Source organism: Gracilinanus agilis, chromosome 2 (genome assembly GCF_016433145.1).
Source record: "Gracilinanus agilis isolate LMUSP501 chromosome 2, AgileGrace, whole genome shotgun sequence".
NCBI classification, from domain to species: domain Eukaryota; kingdom Metazoa; phylum Chordata; class Mammalia; order Didelphimorphia; family Didelphidae; genus Gracilinanus; species Gracilinanus agilis.
The window spans coordinates 718,590,239-718,605,291 of NC_058131.1; the positions used below are offsets into that span (position 1 = coordinate 718,590,239).

Sequence of the window (15,053 nt, forward strand, 5' to 3'; positions counted from 1 at the left end):
CCGCAGCCCCCGCTCCAGCGGGCGCAGGCCCAGGCCCAGGCCCAGGCGCCGGGCCGCGCCGCGGGCAGAGGCCCAGGCCGGGCGCCCGGCTGCTGAGCAGGCCCCGCCGCCGCCCGCTCCCGCGCCCCTGGCCCCCTCGCCCCGCGGCTCCCGACATGACAGCCATCATCAAGGAGATCGTGAGCAGAAACAAAAGGAGATACCAGGAGGATGGATTCGACTTGGACTTGACCTGTATCCTCCCGGCCGCCGCCCCTCCCCCCGGGCCCGGGGTCACGGCCGCCCCTGCCCCCCGCTCGCTGCCCACTCCGGTCCATTGTCCCGGCCCGGAGCTGGTTCCCCCGGGTACTCACCTGCCTGCCTGTCCGTCCGCCTTGGCATAGGCCTCCCCCAGCTCCGAGCCAGCGCGGCCCACGATTGCATCAGAATCCGGCCCGGGCTGGCCTCGAGAGATGCCTCGGCGTGAGTGGGGGGCCCGGGTCCCTGATACCTCCTCTTTCAGGTCGGGCTCAGAATGACGGGGGGGTGTTGTGTGGGCTGAGGTCGCCGCTTCCCGGAGGCTTTGTTAAACATCTCTCGGAGATGGAGATGAGGAAGGAGCTGCCCGCCGGCGGGCGCAGAGGCCTACGTCTGTGTCTTGGGGGGGGGGGGGAGTCGGGGGAAACGAGGACGGGAATGGGGATGGAGGGTGCTGATCTCTGGGCCGGGCTCGTGGGGAGTCGGGGAGGCTTAGGTAGGAGCAGAAGGCCTCAGGGGCTGCTGATGTGGATGTTCTACTGAAGTGAGGCAAGAAGTGTGGCTTGTTTGCCTGGGAGGAGAGGCTGCGTCCCCAGCTTGGACCGAGCTGCCCTCGGAGAGGCGTTGTTCGGTCTCCGAATGCCCAGATTTAGCCGGGCAGTTTGTGCGCTAGGAGAAACCTAGGAGTTTGGCCTCCACCTGGCTCTGGCAGGATCAGGTTAGCTAGGCCTTTGCATTGAGAAGACGGAGGCCCTCCAGCCCTTCCTGGCATCTCTGCAGCTTGGCTCTGACCAAGCCTGGGAATTCTATGCATTTCTCTTATTTGCCTTCTCGGGAATACGAACCTCTTTCCACCTAGCAGAGTTCTTAGGCGTGTTGGTAGCTGAGGCGTGTATGAAGAAGCGTGCTTGCCAATAATTGAGTTATGGCAGTATTTCGGACATAATAGGGGTTCCCCTGTCGGCCCCAAACCTTGGTGGTGTAGATGCATAATAGAGGGGCAGGAGGCACTTTAAGAAAAAAACTCCGCTTCGTTTTGACTGTCTCTGTCCCAAAGCGGCCGGCAGCCTTCTGCTAGTCCCTTTCCTCAGAAAAGGCCTAAGGCAGCACCTGGGGCTTCACTCCGAGGCTGGATACATTTTAGCAGAATGTCCTTCCTCCAGTAGCTTCAGGAATTGGCCGCCCCACGTTAGGTAGAGAGGGGCACGTTTGGAGGAGGGTGGGCTGGCGAGCCGACTCTGGGCTCCCTTTGACTTTGGTGCCATTTGTGCCTTAGAGTGTTTGGCTGCTTTTGTTAACATTTTTTTAAATTCCTATTTTGATGCCAATTAAGTGTAAGCCCACAGGTGGGTTTGGTTTTGGGGAGGGCCTGTAGGAAATTACTAAACAAATGAAAACCGATCCATATTCCCAGGAAGTTCTTAACTTCCTATTTCTAGAGGAGCTTTGGAAGTGGAAGCGATTGCATTGATTGAATGTCATAGGAACGCTTGAACTGGACAGCACAGCCTAGGACATGGCTTTCATTTGGGGGTTGGATTAGTATAGTGGTTATCTGAGAGCTCGGAAAAAATCTCACTAGTTTGGTGGGCCTTTTGGAGCATATTAAAAATGATTAAAATGCCAACTTTCAAATGGTGATCCATCTGCAAAATGTCAACTTGATATAGGGCTATACCCCTCTGGATGATTTTAAAAATTAAATGAAAACATAATTCATTTTGCAAATGGGCCACCAGGTTCTTGTGTGAGCAGTGAGATGTTATTCTTGGAGGGTTGTGGGTAATCAGGTACTTTTGTACAGCCTCTGTACATAAAATTAATGCACCTTAATCACTGTTAAAGTCAAAGATAGTTGAAGGAATTGCTTTTGTTCCTATCAATTCTGATGCACCAAACTAATATGCTAGTTTTCTTTTTTAGTCAATCAACAAGCATTTCTGAGGCAGGGCACTCCCCACCCCTTTGTAAAAACACTAGAGAAGCTGATCCTGTCCTCAAGGACCTTCTCTGCTTAGCATTCATAGTCTGGACTAGACTAGCTCTATTTCTGATTATTATGGGAAAACCCAAAAATGAGAACTAGGGGAAGAAGGGATCACTATGGTTGAAGTAACCTTTAAAAAAAAAAAAAGGTGGCCTCTTAAGTTGAATCATTTATGAAAAGGAGAAAAGTCCTTATTTCCTAAAAAAATGAATTATATCTTATTTCCAATTAAAAAGCGTTTATGTTCTCAGACTTACAACTCCTCTATTGGGGGAGAAAAGAAAAAAGGAAAACAAAACCCTTTGTAATAAGTATGCAGAGTCAAACAAAATATTCCTTTCTGACCTTGTCCAAAATTTTGGGGATTATTCTGTGTCCGGAGTCCCTTCTCCCACTGACAGGAGGTGGCTGCCTTTTTTTATGATAGGACCTCTGATGAGAGCTCTTAAGTAAAAGAAAATTATGAATGAAGCAATTTCTCATCATTTAAGGACAACTGAGTGTGGTTATGCATTTCAACCATTTTTGTTCTTTAGCATTTTTGAGATTAAATTCACCTTAAGCAGGCCTGTAGGTTTTTCAGAGGTCTGAATTGAACTGTAGAGTTTAGCATAGAGAATAAAGGCCCATTTGGAATATGCTGACTTAATGGTGGCATTTTAAAGCTTTACTTGCATCTTACAAAGATCAGCTCTAAGCAGGACTTCATATATTTAGACCACAGGAGTAATGACTTTGAAATAACTGTCAAATTAATATTTTTTTCATAATCTTTGACTACATAGCCTGCTGTAGTTTAAAAATCTGTTATTGTTCCCATCTTTCCTCTTAATGACTTGGCCACCTAGTAACCTTTAATAATTACTTAGCAAGTTTGGCCCCAGCAGCTTTATCCAAGAATAAAGAATTTAAGAAGTAGCTAATCTGTCATTTACTTTGTTACATTTTATAAAGGGGAAGTGAGTTTTGCTGCAATTTATTTCTATTTTTTTATGAGACATTCGTGAAAAATGAATTTAGTTTTATTTATACTACATAAAGTTTAGTGATTAAAAATCATAATATATTGGGAAGGGATAGACCCAGTTTTAATGGTTAGACAATAGGAAAACTTGTAACTTCAGATTTTGCTATATATTTTATTTATTTAAAAAACCCTTACTTTCCATCTTAGACTCAATACTGTGTATTGGTTCCAAGGTAGCAGAATGGTAAGGGCTAGGCAGTGGAGGCTAAGTGACTTGTCTAGGGTCACACAGCTAGGAAATGGCTGAGGTCAAATCATATTTCTAGGCCTGGCCCTCAATCCGCTGAGCCATCTAGCTTTCCCCATTTGCTATATTTTGCTGTAAATATTGGGAAGCTGGTGATATAATTACTTTGAATTGACATATAATGCAATATGAATTTTTTTTCATGAAAGGCACAAGCCATTTCAGTGATTTGCTCTTGATTTTTAAGTAACTTCAGAAGGCCTTAAATTCCCTGTTGTTTTTTAAAATGTACTTACTTTTTTATATCCTCCACTTTTGGTTAATATGCTTTTGATGAGAGAACTTTTTTCTTAGAAAGCAAATTCATAAGAGACGATTTTGAACATGGGAGAGACCTGGGAGCTGGGAATTCAGAAAGCTTCACAGCAGTGTGCATCACTTCTATGTGAAAATGCCTGTTTTCTGAAGATGCCAATATTTCATGTTGTATTTTTGCTGTATGAACTTTCCTCAGTATGAGCAAGAGTGCAAAATTATTTTGTCTTAATTTTTTTGGAAAGCAAAACTGGGTTAAAAATTAATATTTAGGGGGCAGCTGGGTAGCTCAGTGGATGGAGAGTCAGGCCTAGAGACGGAAGGTCCTAGGTTCAAATCCGGCCTCAGACACTTCCCAGCTGGGTGACCCTGGGGAAGTCACTTGACCCCCATTGCCTACCCTTACCGCTCTTCCACCTATAAGTCAATACACAGAAGTTAAGGGTTTAAAATTTAAAAAAAAAATTAAAAAAAATTAATATTTAGTTCACTTCTGTTTCCTGTGAATTTTTTTGTGCCTTTGTGTGCATAATGTTCTATCAGTGTCTCTTTGGTGATCATTTTGGTCTAGAAAACATGTCGATAAAATCTAGTTATGTAACATTTAAAATACTATGTGATTGGATAAAAGTCATTGTATAGCCAGGCTGTGCAAACTAGGTAGCCTCTACTGTGTTCCTCACCTCCTCTTTCAGTGGAATCTGTAGTGATGACTGATGGGCATGTGATGCGGTCCGAGAGCCAGCAAGAGGTGAACTTCACTGTTAGTCACTCTAATGGAAGGCGCTAATGTTGCATCTTGTAGGGAGCTCCTGGGCTGGCAGGAAAGAGGAACTGGTGCTCCTGGCGGGTTGACGAAATGGTCCAAATGGGTGATGAGGTGCTGATGGCTTTGGGCATTGGCTTTTCCGAGGCCCTTTGGCTGCCTCATGTTCTCTTTCCTAGATGTCCTCATGGGAAAGTTGTTCTGCAGAGGGCCTTTGTCGACACAGTGTATCAGTGAATGCAATTGTGGCTCAGGTTTTACAAAATACTTCTCAGTTTATAAAAAGTACATTGGACTTGACTATCCACCATTTCCCCAATTTTTACATTCTCTCTATTAGAGGCTGGAGAGCAACAGTTGGGTTCTTCTGAAAGAATTTGTGTTAGTTGTTGGTTTTTAAGAGCATCCTATATTGGCTAGGTTTCAACCTGAGGCCAATTGAACCAACCCTATATTTGGACTAGTGGGAGGAACTGGGGGCTTACTTGAGTCTAAAGGCCGGCTGCCTGATCTCGGAGTGCCATCGGAGAGGTGGAGCAAAACTCCAGCTATCAGGTCAAAACCAGGGAGCGATGGGCTCAGAAAAGAGTGACTTCAGGAGGGGAAGTAGGGTGGGAAAGATGGCTGCTTGTGGGGTCTGTCTTACTAAGTCTAGTGACAACCCAGGAATGATTACTCCCCTGAGGATTTGGCTCCTTCAAATAGGAAAGAAGAGGTTTTTGGAATTCATCTGACTTTTTAGAAAAAATGGTTAATATGTAGTACAAAGCTAGGTAGTTCTTTATAGCTCAGATACTCCTTAAATGTTGAAAAATGTTAATATTGCAGACTATACTTAAGGTATTAGAAGAAGGATAGTTAATATACATGAATTTCTTTGATTTAGAAAATGTTCAAATTTTAATTTCATTCCAAGTTATCTCTGTGATTTAAAAAAAATATTGGCAAGAAGCCAGAATTTTCACCTCTGCTAATAAATATTCCTTTTGCACTGGTTAGGTCATAGACTCTTTGGGTCTTATTGTTGCTTTTGTTGATCCATCACAGATAGATGGGAAGCAGAAAGAGAGGAGAGAGAGAAAAATCTGTAGACATTTTTTTGCTTAAATGAATGATTTACACATGCCCTTTTCACTTGCGCTACTGTAATATGGATCCTACCTGTATTGCTGCCATTGTAGAAATGTCTGATAACTAACTGATTTGGTGTCATGTCCTTTCAGTTTTTGAAATTCTAGGTTCCATTTAGTATCTTCAATAAACTTCAGTGATTGGGTCTAGTGGGAAGTACTAAATATGTTCATGGAGGAAGTAAACTGGAAGACTATAACCTTTTTAATTCAAGAAAACCTTTGGTTATTTTGAATGATAGCCATGTGATTCTTGAAATGAAAATTATTTTTTGTATTAAGATAGTAAAAGATGTCAAAATCTAAACTAATTTTGGAGGAGTTCTGTAGAGGTTTTTTGTTTATGTACAGCCATGCTGATTGCAGGAGAATTTTGACCTGTGTCATTTGGGGCTACATTCATCTAGCAGAGAATCTAAAATTTGGGAGGAAACTTTATCCTATGATTTTAATTTTAATTTTGTATTTTGACATGTTTGCTAATAAAGGCTTGAAACTTAGAGGTGGAAAGGAAGACCTCAAGATTCCTCCTTGAGCAACAACTTTCCTTCAAAGCTTATTTTTTTCAATTATCCAAGAAGTAACGGCGAAAGGGAGTCAGTTCTGAAGTTTTGTAGTGAACATCTACTTGAAGCTTTTCAGGAGTCATTTCTTCTTGAAGGACTGTGATCTGTTAGTTGGGTGTACTGGTTTGCTTCGTTGAAGCTAATACCTATTCTAGTAAAACTTGTCTTTTGTTGACTTGTTTCTTTAAGGCATAGAATTCGTAGAACTTTTTCTGATCCTCTAAGTACTGATGATGTTGTATGGTTAATAGGCCATATTTTACATTCTCTGTCATAGAAATTAGCCAATTTCTTGTCAAAGGTCTTCCCATTGGAGTCAGAACAGCCGTATTGGCTTTCCTACCATTGGGGTTAAATTGATTAGCTATTATAAGAAAAATCGACACTGCTTTTGCCTCCTGGTTTGTCTCTATGAAGAGATACTAACAGAATTCCTTGGATCCTCCCTTAGCTTTTTTCCTGAACTAAAAGTAAAAGTTGATGAAAAGTGATTAAAGGACCACAAAGGACAGTATTGATTTTTATTTGCCTGACTTTCAGCTTAGGGATGGATGTCATTTGCCTTGTTAGTAGCAAGGATTGTTGACTAATTCCATATGTGTAATATCTGTTATTTAAAGAGAGAACATGGTAGTTGCAAAAAATATGCAATTAATAGGTATGACAGGTAGAGGTGAAGGAGTTTGGTTATAAAGGTAATCAATCTTTTTGGAGCTGGATACAATCTGAAGAGTTACAGTAAAATGGGCTTTATAATTTCAGGTCATAAAAAGCACATTCCTGCTTTTCTTAAAATGTTCAATGAATATCTTATTTTGGGATCATCTACATTTTCCTAATGTAAACCCCCCCCCCCCCTTATATAACAAACTAAAAATCCGGGGGCAAAAACAATTGGCAAAACTAAGTAAGCTTACAAGCTTATCTTACAAGCAATCATAGCCAATAGTAGAGTAATGTGGTGGGGAGGAGATGCCCTTCAGAGATGATCTGTGGAGCCTGCTGTGGTCAGGACATTTTGGTAGCTGGGTTCTTTTGGTCCTTTTTGTTTACATTGCAGCAGTCAGTGGATTGACTGTTTTCCAGGTTCTGCTCATTTCACATTGCATCTGTTCATGAGTCTTTTCATGTTGTTCAGTCATATCTGATGTGATGCTGGAGTGATTTGCCATTTCCTTCTCCAGCTCATTTTACAGATGAGGAAACAGAGGCAAACAGGGTTAAATGACTTGCCCAGGATCACACATCTAAAACATGTCTGAGGCTAGATTTGAACTCGGGGAGATGAGTCTTCCTGATTTGGTGCTCTATCCACTGGGCCACTCACCTGTCCCATATTCATTGTTTCTTACCAGTAATATTATATTACAGTCATGTATCCTAGTTTAGCCATCCCCCAGTTGATGAACATCTACTTTGTTTCCAGTTTTTTGCTTCTATACAAAGTGCTCTGTTTATTGGGGCCCTTTTGTCATTGACCTCCTTGAGTATGTGCTTAGCAGTGGAATCTCTGGGTCAGTGTGGATGTTTTAGTCACTTTTTCTTCATAATGACTTTCAGAATGATCAGATCCATTTACAAATCTGCTAACCATGGATTAATCTGCCCATTTTTCCACAACCCCTCAAGAACTGGCTCTGCCCACCTTTTGTCATCATTGCCAATTTTCCTAGATATGAAGCGAGACCCCAGGAGTTCTTCTGATTTTCATTTCTCTTAATCATGTTTTGCTTTTAAGATGCCATAGTTTAGCCTGTTTTGTAAAGCAAGCCTTGGCTCAGTTCAGTTTGACGGAGCAGTGGGCAGGGACTGGGGAGATAGGATTTTTTAGGAAAGTCATTGCCCTTGCCTTCCATGTGCTTTTAATTTAATAGGTGGTCACAACATAGACACACACACACACACACACACACACACACACACACACACACACACAGATAAAATCTATGCAGGCACCGCAGTCAAGGCAGCTGAGTGCCTAGAGGGTAGAGGGCTGGATCTGCGGTTAGGAATGCCCAAAGTGCCATTTTGGCCTCTGACACTTGCTAGTCATGTGACCCTGGGCAAGTCACATCACCTGCTCACCCCATTTTCCTCCACCGTGTAGTGGGGATAATATCAGCCCCTGCCTTGAAGGGTTGTTGTGAGGACCAGAGGAGACATTTGTAGTGTACTTAAACATGCATGTGGAGGAGGTGCTGAATAAGTGCTTTCTTCCCTTCCCCTTTGCTTACTGTGGAGGTTGGGAAGAGGAGGAGATCGGGCACAAGTCTTCATGGGTGAGTTGATACTTGATCTGGGCTTTAAAGCATGAGTAAGAACTAAAGTAAGGAGGGTGCTGGGAAGACTTTCTAGGCAGAGAAAATAAAGTAGGGATGTGGGAGAGTGACAAGCAAATGTGGCTGGAGAACAGATTTGGGGAAAGTCCATAATGTGAGATAGTCCAGGAGAGAGAGGGTGCTTCTCCACTGGGTGCCTGATTCAAGGCTTTTATACTTTCTTTTTTTCAATTCTTACCTTCTAGTTCAGGATCAGTACTGTGTATTGGTTCCAAGGGAGAAGAGCAGTTAAGGGTTAGGCAAAGGGGGGGTGGGTCAACTGACTTGCCTAGGGTCACACAACTGGGAAGTGTTTGAAGCCAGTCTCTAGGCTACTTTCTTTTAAAAAAAAGGGGGGGGGGAAGCTTCCCTCTTAGAATCAATCCTTTGTATTGGTTCCAAGGCAGAAGAATGGTAAGGGCTAGGCTGTGGGGGTTAAGTGACTTGCCCAGGGTCACACAGGACATGAGGAAGTGTCTGAGGCCAGATTTAAAGGAATTTATTTTTTCTTTGGTAGGCAACTGATTATTAAAGAGTTTTGAGCAGAGGAGTAATCTGAGCCCTTTTGGGTGTGAAGAAGATTCATTTGGTAGTATGAAAGGTCCAAGAAAGCTTAGAGTAGAAGAAAGGTGTTAGGAGGCCTGGGCAGTATTCAGGGAGGATGATAATGAAGGCCTCTTGTGAGGAAGGTGCAATGAGAATAGACTGGAGGGAATGACTGTTAGAGATGTTCCATAGGGAGAACGTTCCATCCCTCTCCCCTCTCATATCTAAAGATAACACCAAGATTTTGAATATGGGGAACGAGGCAAGCTGGTTTGGAGGGAAAGGCAGCTACTGAGATCAGTTTTGGACATGTTGAATGTGAGACTGAGACCTCCAGGCACTGATAGGAAGACATTCCTGCAGCTGGAAGGTAATAGTCCTGGAGATCTAAACCTGGGAACTCACTTCTGTAGAGGGCTTGGTTGAAATCCTGGGATCGAATGAGATTATTAAGGGGGAGATAATGTGGACAGAGAAGATTTTCCCTTAAGAAATTAGGAAGAAGAGCCGGGAAAGGTCCATCTGAGAGGCCTGGTGAGGGGATGGAAGTTGGAAGCAGTGTCTGCTGTGAGCAGGGGTGACATGGCCACAGCTGTGCTCTAGGAATGCCTCTTGGGAAGGGTGAACTGGAGAGGGGGAAGAAGTAGAGAAGAGAGAGGCTCTGCTTCTGCTGAGTTAGCCAGGAGAAGCGATGATTTGAAGAGACCTTCGAGGTCCTTTAGTTCGTCCCCTTCATTCTACCCCTAAGGAAACGGAAGCCTCGGGAGATGAAAGCAGCCTGTCTGGGGTCAGTACAGGCCAGGCCAGAACCGATCTCAGGCTTTTCCCTTGAGATGTCTCTTCCTGAGCAATTCACAGTATCCTGAAATGAGAGCTTTAATTTGGCACAGTGGCAAACTCTTGCTTTCTTTGTAAATGGTTTTTCTTACCACCCCCTCCCCCCCCCCCCCCAGTATTGTGCTTAATCTCTCTATTTGAGCATAAGATTCTCATAAGTTATTTGTGGTGATTGTATGGAGGTGCCAGATTCTCCTCCATAGGAATAAGGAACTTCTTGGCTCCGTTTGATCCCTTGGATTATAGATACACGGTCCATTATTGACTCGTGCGAATAATAGAATAATTAGCAGATCTCCCTTGTATGGGGTTTTTGAAGACGTCCCTTAGTTTTATGCTGCTGGATGATACTTAAAGATATGGCCTTGGTCTTCTCTTAGGAGAGACTGCAAATATTTATAAGTATTATTTACTGTATTCAAAAGGAAGTAGTCATATCGTGCTTGGGTTTATTTGATTGTTGCTTGATGGTCTTCAGGGGACTTGGGAAGTTGAGTTTCCTGGATGTCTTTCGGTGTCCTGTGAGTTCAGCCTGTCTGTCCCTGAGTTGAGGAAACACTTTGGGGTATGATTTTATGAAATATGGTGATCAGATTTTCTAAAGCCCAAATCGAGGCGAGAAAACTTTCCAAACGTCACTTTTATCACAATGACTTTGGAGCCTTTTTCAAGTTGAGCAGGCATTTTTCTAAGGCTTTGCCCTTCTCTTTGGACTGTTTCTTCCACTATTCGTAACTTCTGGCAAAGAATTCTTTCCTTTGAAACTTGTTTTCTTTTCTTTGGATATTTGTATGTCGTTGAGTTTCATCATCATTTTGGCCTGAGATTTCATTGTTGCGTTCAGTTTCTTTTTTATTTCATTGCATGATAGGAATTGGATTGTTGTACAATAGATTATGTCTTGAGAATCCCAGCTTTGAACATGCTACTGCTGGTGTTCCCGTACAGGCCTTTTGGTCGTTTTTTTTGGCCTTCTTTTAACCAGTCATTTTCCTTTCATTATGTTGGAGCTCTCCTTGGCTTGCTCATTTCTTCACGTGATTTTAAAATGTTCCTCTGAAGATTTCTGAAGGTAGTTTTGTGCTCTTTGAGGGAGGTATAGGGTCCATAGGCTTGTCTCCTGCCATCTTCCTGGAATCTTGTCTCATTTGTTCTGAAAGAAAAAGCTCTATTTTCTATATCTTTGTCAGTGATAGTTCGGACTATCCTTAACTTCCCTCTGTGTGATCATTGAGCTGGTGAATGAAAATTAATTTTCTTTGCTAATGTTGTTTCTTATTGTTGAGAATATTTCTTGATGGTGAAAATGAAAACATTGAATAAGTGGATGTAGTTAAAAGTTTAAAATGTAAATAGTATAAAAGCATAAAATGTCAAATTATGTTTCTAAATACATCTAATGGATTTGTTTTCTTCTGTTGCTTCCTAGCCTGAGGGCCACACAGTTGTTTGAAGCTTGGGAGTACATCTGTGCACCAAACATTGTTATTTTCTTGTATGTATATTTTTTCAATCAATAGATAGCAAAGGTATAAATATTGTGAATTTGGAGGCGAGTAAAAAATGTTTTAACTTTAAAAGCTTACTTGTTTGAAAAGATTGCTCTAAGCCCTGTGAGTTTGAGAAGGAGTTTGGCTATCATGGAGTTTAGAATGAGGAAACTTACGTGATTCACATGTTTTTCTTGTTGGTCTCTAAGGGTCCTAAATATTTATTCAGTTGTGAATTAATTGATTTTAAATGTGCTATTGAAATTGAAAAGTTGACCTGAAAGTTTTAGAAGAATAGTGGAGCTTTATTAACATTTGGTCAGCAGTGTTGGAGGTGCCAAAAGGTAGCTGGTATATTTTGTTAAGTTTCTTTTGTTTCTTAAGGAGAAGAGATTCTAACTAGAAGATATCCTGGGAGCAGGTGGCCTGCCAGGAGAATAATTCACTTGATTTTGCAGGTTCCTTCTTTTTCTTCATGCCTGTCCCTATTTAGAAAAAATAGCTGAGGGTAATAGTTAAAGGGAACATAAAATTTGAACTAAATTTTAATGCTTCATGATGGAGACGTCGGGGTTTATTTTAGATGTTACAAAACCAGAATTAGAAATCATTTGGTTAAAGTATATGATTTCAATTTTTTGTTTGAAAAGTGATTATCATTTAGCACTGTTAGTATTAAGGTTTCAATGTCTTAGTATTAAAAAATCAAGTTACATTTGATGCTTTTGCTTTAAGAAATAGGGTTGGGGCAGCTGGATGGCTCAGTGGATTGAGAGCCAGACCTAGAGAGGTCTTGGGTTCAAATCTGTCCTCAGACACTTCCTAGTTATGCGATCCTGGGCAAAGTCATTTTACCACTAACCCCCCCACCCCACCCCCACCCCCATGCATTGCCTAGTCCTTACCACTCTTCCACCTTGGAATCACACACAGTATTGATTCTAAGACAGAAGGTAAGGGTTAAGAAAAAAAAGAAATAGGTTAAGATCATTTAATTGTTGGAAGATATTCAACTTTTACTGCAACTATTTTTATTAAGCATAATAAGTGAGTTTCTTTGCTAAATTCTTCCTACTGTGATTCCTCATCTTTCCTGTTAATTGGCCCTGGGTCCTCAGAAATCGGGAATGATGGAGCACAAGCTTCAGAAGGGCCAGTCTGTAAGCAGGCCAGTCTTGGAGAACAAACCCGGCTGTGCAGGCCATAGTTCTGTTGTCCAGGGGCAGCCTTGGGAAATTTGAAACCATCGACTCAGTCTTCCAGGGAGTTTTGATAAGCCTTGGAGGAGGGATGACTCACACTGAAGATGTGAAGCATTAGAATACTGAAAGCACTGGATAAATTATTGGAGACTTTGGCCTTTTTTCCTGACTCACTTGTAGAAAAGTAGCACCATGTTACTCAGCCTGAGCCCAAAGGTCGCCGTATCTGCAGAAGAACAAAAGGAACCCTCCCTTTTAAAAAGGATCTGCTTATTACTAATTTATAATTTTTCTACTCCAGCAATTCAAACAATTGATTATAGTTCAATCCTGAAGTGACAAAAGGAATTTTCATTTTGTGTCCTTATTACCGCGTTTCTTTTGTTTCTTCTTGAGGAGTGCTAGTGTGCGAGGTTGTTGCTTTTACTGTCGTACTTGGAAAGGGATGCGATCCTCTGGATTTTCACTTCTGCTGAGGTGATTTTGGCTATTTGGGATCCCTTGGTGTGCATTTGCACTGGGACTTGATATATTTCTTTTGCTTAAGGATACGTTGGCTGGTTTTACTTAAAAAGATTTCCAAGATTTGTCATAAGGCAGATAACACTTGAGCTGTATCTCAGCTGTTCTTGCAGTACCTTGGCATTTGCTGAGTGAAAAATGCCAGTTTCTTTTTATCTTTTCTTGAAGTGTGACAGGCCATTAGCTGTGATTTGGACACTCACTATTGATTTTTCTTTAGCAGAATTGCTGTTCCTACCTGTTGTTCAAATATGAGTATACAAAAGAGCTAGATAGAGCTAGGTCGTGGCCTTGTGATTTTATTGATAATAGGGAGCTCTTGGGTCCCTTAGTATGTCTGTGCCTTCATCTGAGAAAGTTGCTTGGAGCTTTGAATGGTTAACTGAGAGTGTCACACAGAAGCACAGTGCCTGTCAGATTCAGGACTTGAACTCAGACCTTCCCGGTTCCAGGGCTAGGCCTCTCTCACTTAATATTTGAATAAATAGTAGTACTATTGTTGAGTGCTTCTGAACTTTGTGTAATAGAAACCATGGTTGCGGGTGGAGGAATGAAAGACTGTTTAGAAAATGGAAAATGAAGAAATCTATACAGCATTTGGGTTAAAGCTTTTACTTTTAAAGAAATTATTGGTGCCCCATGTGATGGACAGTCACCATTATAGAAGGGAAAACTAGCTAGACTTGGAGTCAGAAATCTTGGGTTTTAGTCTAGTTTCCACCAAGCCTTGTGAATAGTGGTCAAATCACAGAAGAGGTGGAAAGACCTCCAAGGTTGCCATCTTTTCACCCAACAGGTAACTGAACAAGAGTCCCTTCTGCAACAGCTCCAAGAAATCATCCTGCCTTGAGTAAAGGGAAGCCTTTCCCATCTAAGGGAACCATCCCCCCGAGGGAAAGCTCTCCTTGGGATACACTTCTGCACTGCCTGGCAAATACATTTCCACTTCTGCAAATTTTCCTCATTGTGCAGAGGTTTTGCCTTTTGGGGCCAAATTGGCTAGGTCTAATCTTTCTTCCACATGACAGGTCTTTACATACTTCTTTTCCTTTCCCACCTCTATCCCTTTCCCAAATCTTTTTGCCTCCAGGCTATTCCCCCCCCTCTTCCCCCCATTCTGGCCAAAGGAATTGGGAAAACTTGAGTTCAAATGGTTTACCTTCTCTCAGCCTCAATTTCTTCATCTGTAAAAGGGGGATAATGATAGCATTTGCCTGAAAGGGTAGTTAAGGTGTTCTAAAATGTTAACTGTTTATGGCTAACATTTGACATGGACTCATGGTCCTTCAACATCCTGTTTGGCTTCCTGGGGACACTTCAGTTTATCAAGGTTCTTAAATGTAGGATCTTGAACAGAATCTATTATACTCCTAGAGTCACAGCTTATCTGTGTCTGTTTCTTTGCCTATGAAATGAACAGCATAACATCTCAATATTTTACCTGAAGGGGTTGTTGGGAAGGATCCCTGGTGGAGTTGGAACTCTTGCCTTCTCTTCCTGTAGCTTCTCTTCTCACCAAGACTCCAATTTCTAGAAGCCCGTGTCTTCTCTAGAGCACTCTGCCTGTCCCCATCTCCCACGATGTCATACACATGCGAGCTTCCCTCCACCCCAAATATTCTTCAGAGACCCCTCTTTGCCTTTGAATCAAGTTCAGATTCCTTTGCCTGGCATTCAAGGCTCTTCACTGTTTGGCCCTTAGCTTTGCAGCTTCATCTCCCATTGCTCTACTCTGGTCAGATTGGACAACTCCTCACTCCTTCCCCCTGAACTCCCCTAGCCATTCCTGCTGCTCCCTGTTGTTCTTTGTTGCTTTCATTCCTAGCAGACCTTTAAACCCAAACATCAATGTTATCTCTTCACGAAGCTTTTTCTAGCTGCCCCCTCCCTTTTCCCACCCATTAGAAATTTGCTTTGTATGTC

At 42.2% G+C, this 15,053-nt stretch overlaps 1 protein-coding gene across 1 annotated transcript in view; it reads left to right on the top strand.

The window, feature by feature from the left end:
• The first annotated feature begins 133 nt into the window (after nt 1-133).
• The window catches only part of PTEN (phosphatase and tensin homolog), a 78,053-nt gene continuing 63,133 nt past the window's right edge, over nt 134-15,053 (top strand). The window contains exon 1 of the mRNA XM_044659228.1: nt 134-234. Coding sequence (XP_044515163.1) covers nt 156-234 — 79 coding nt within the window. The 5' untranslated portion in view covers nt 134-155. The remainder of the gene's footprint in view (nt 235-15,053) is intronic.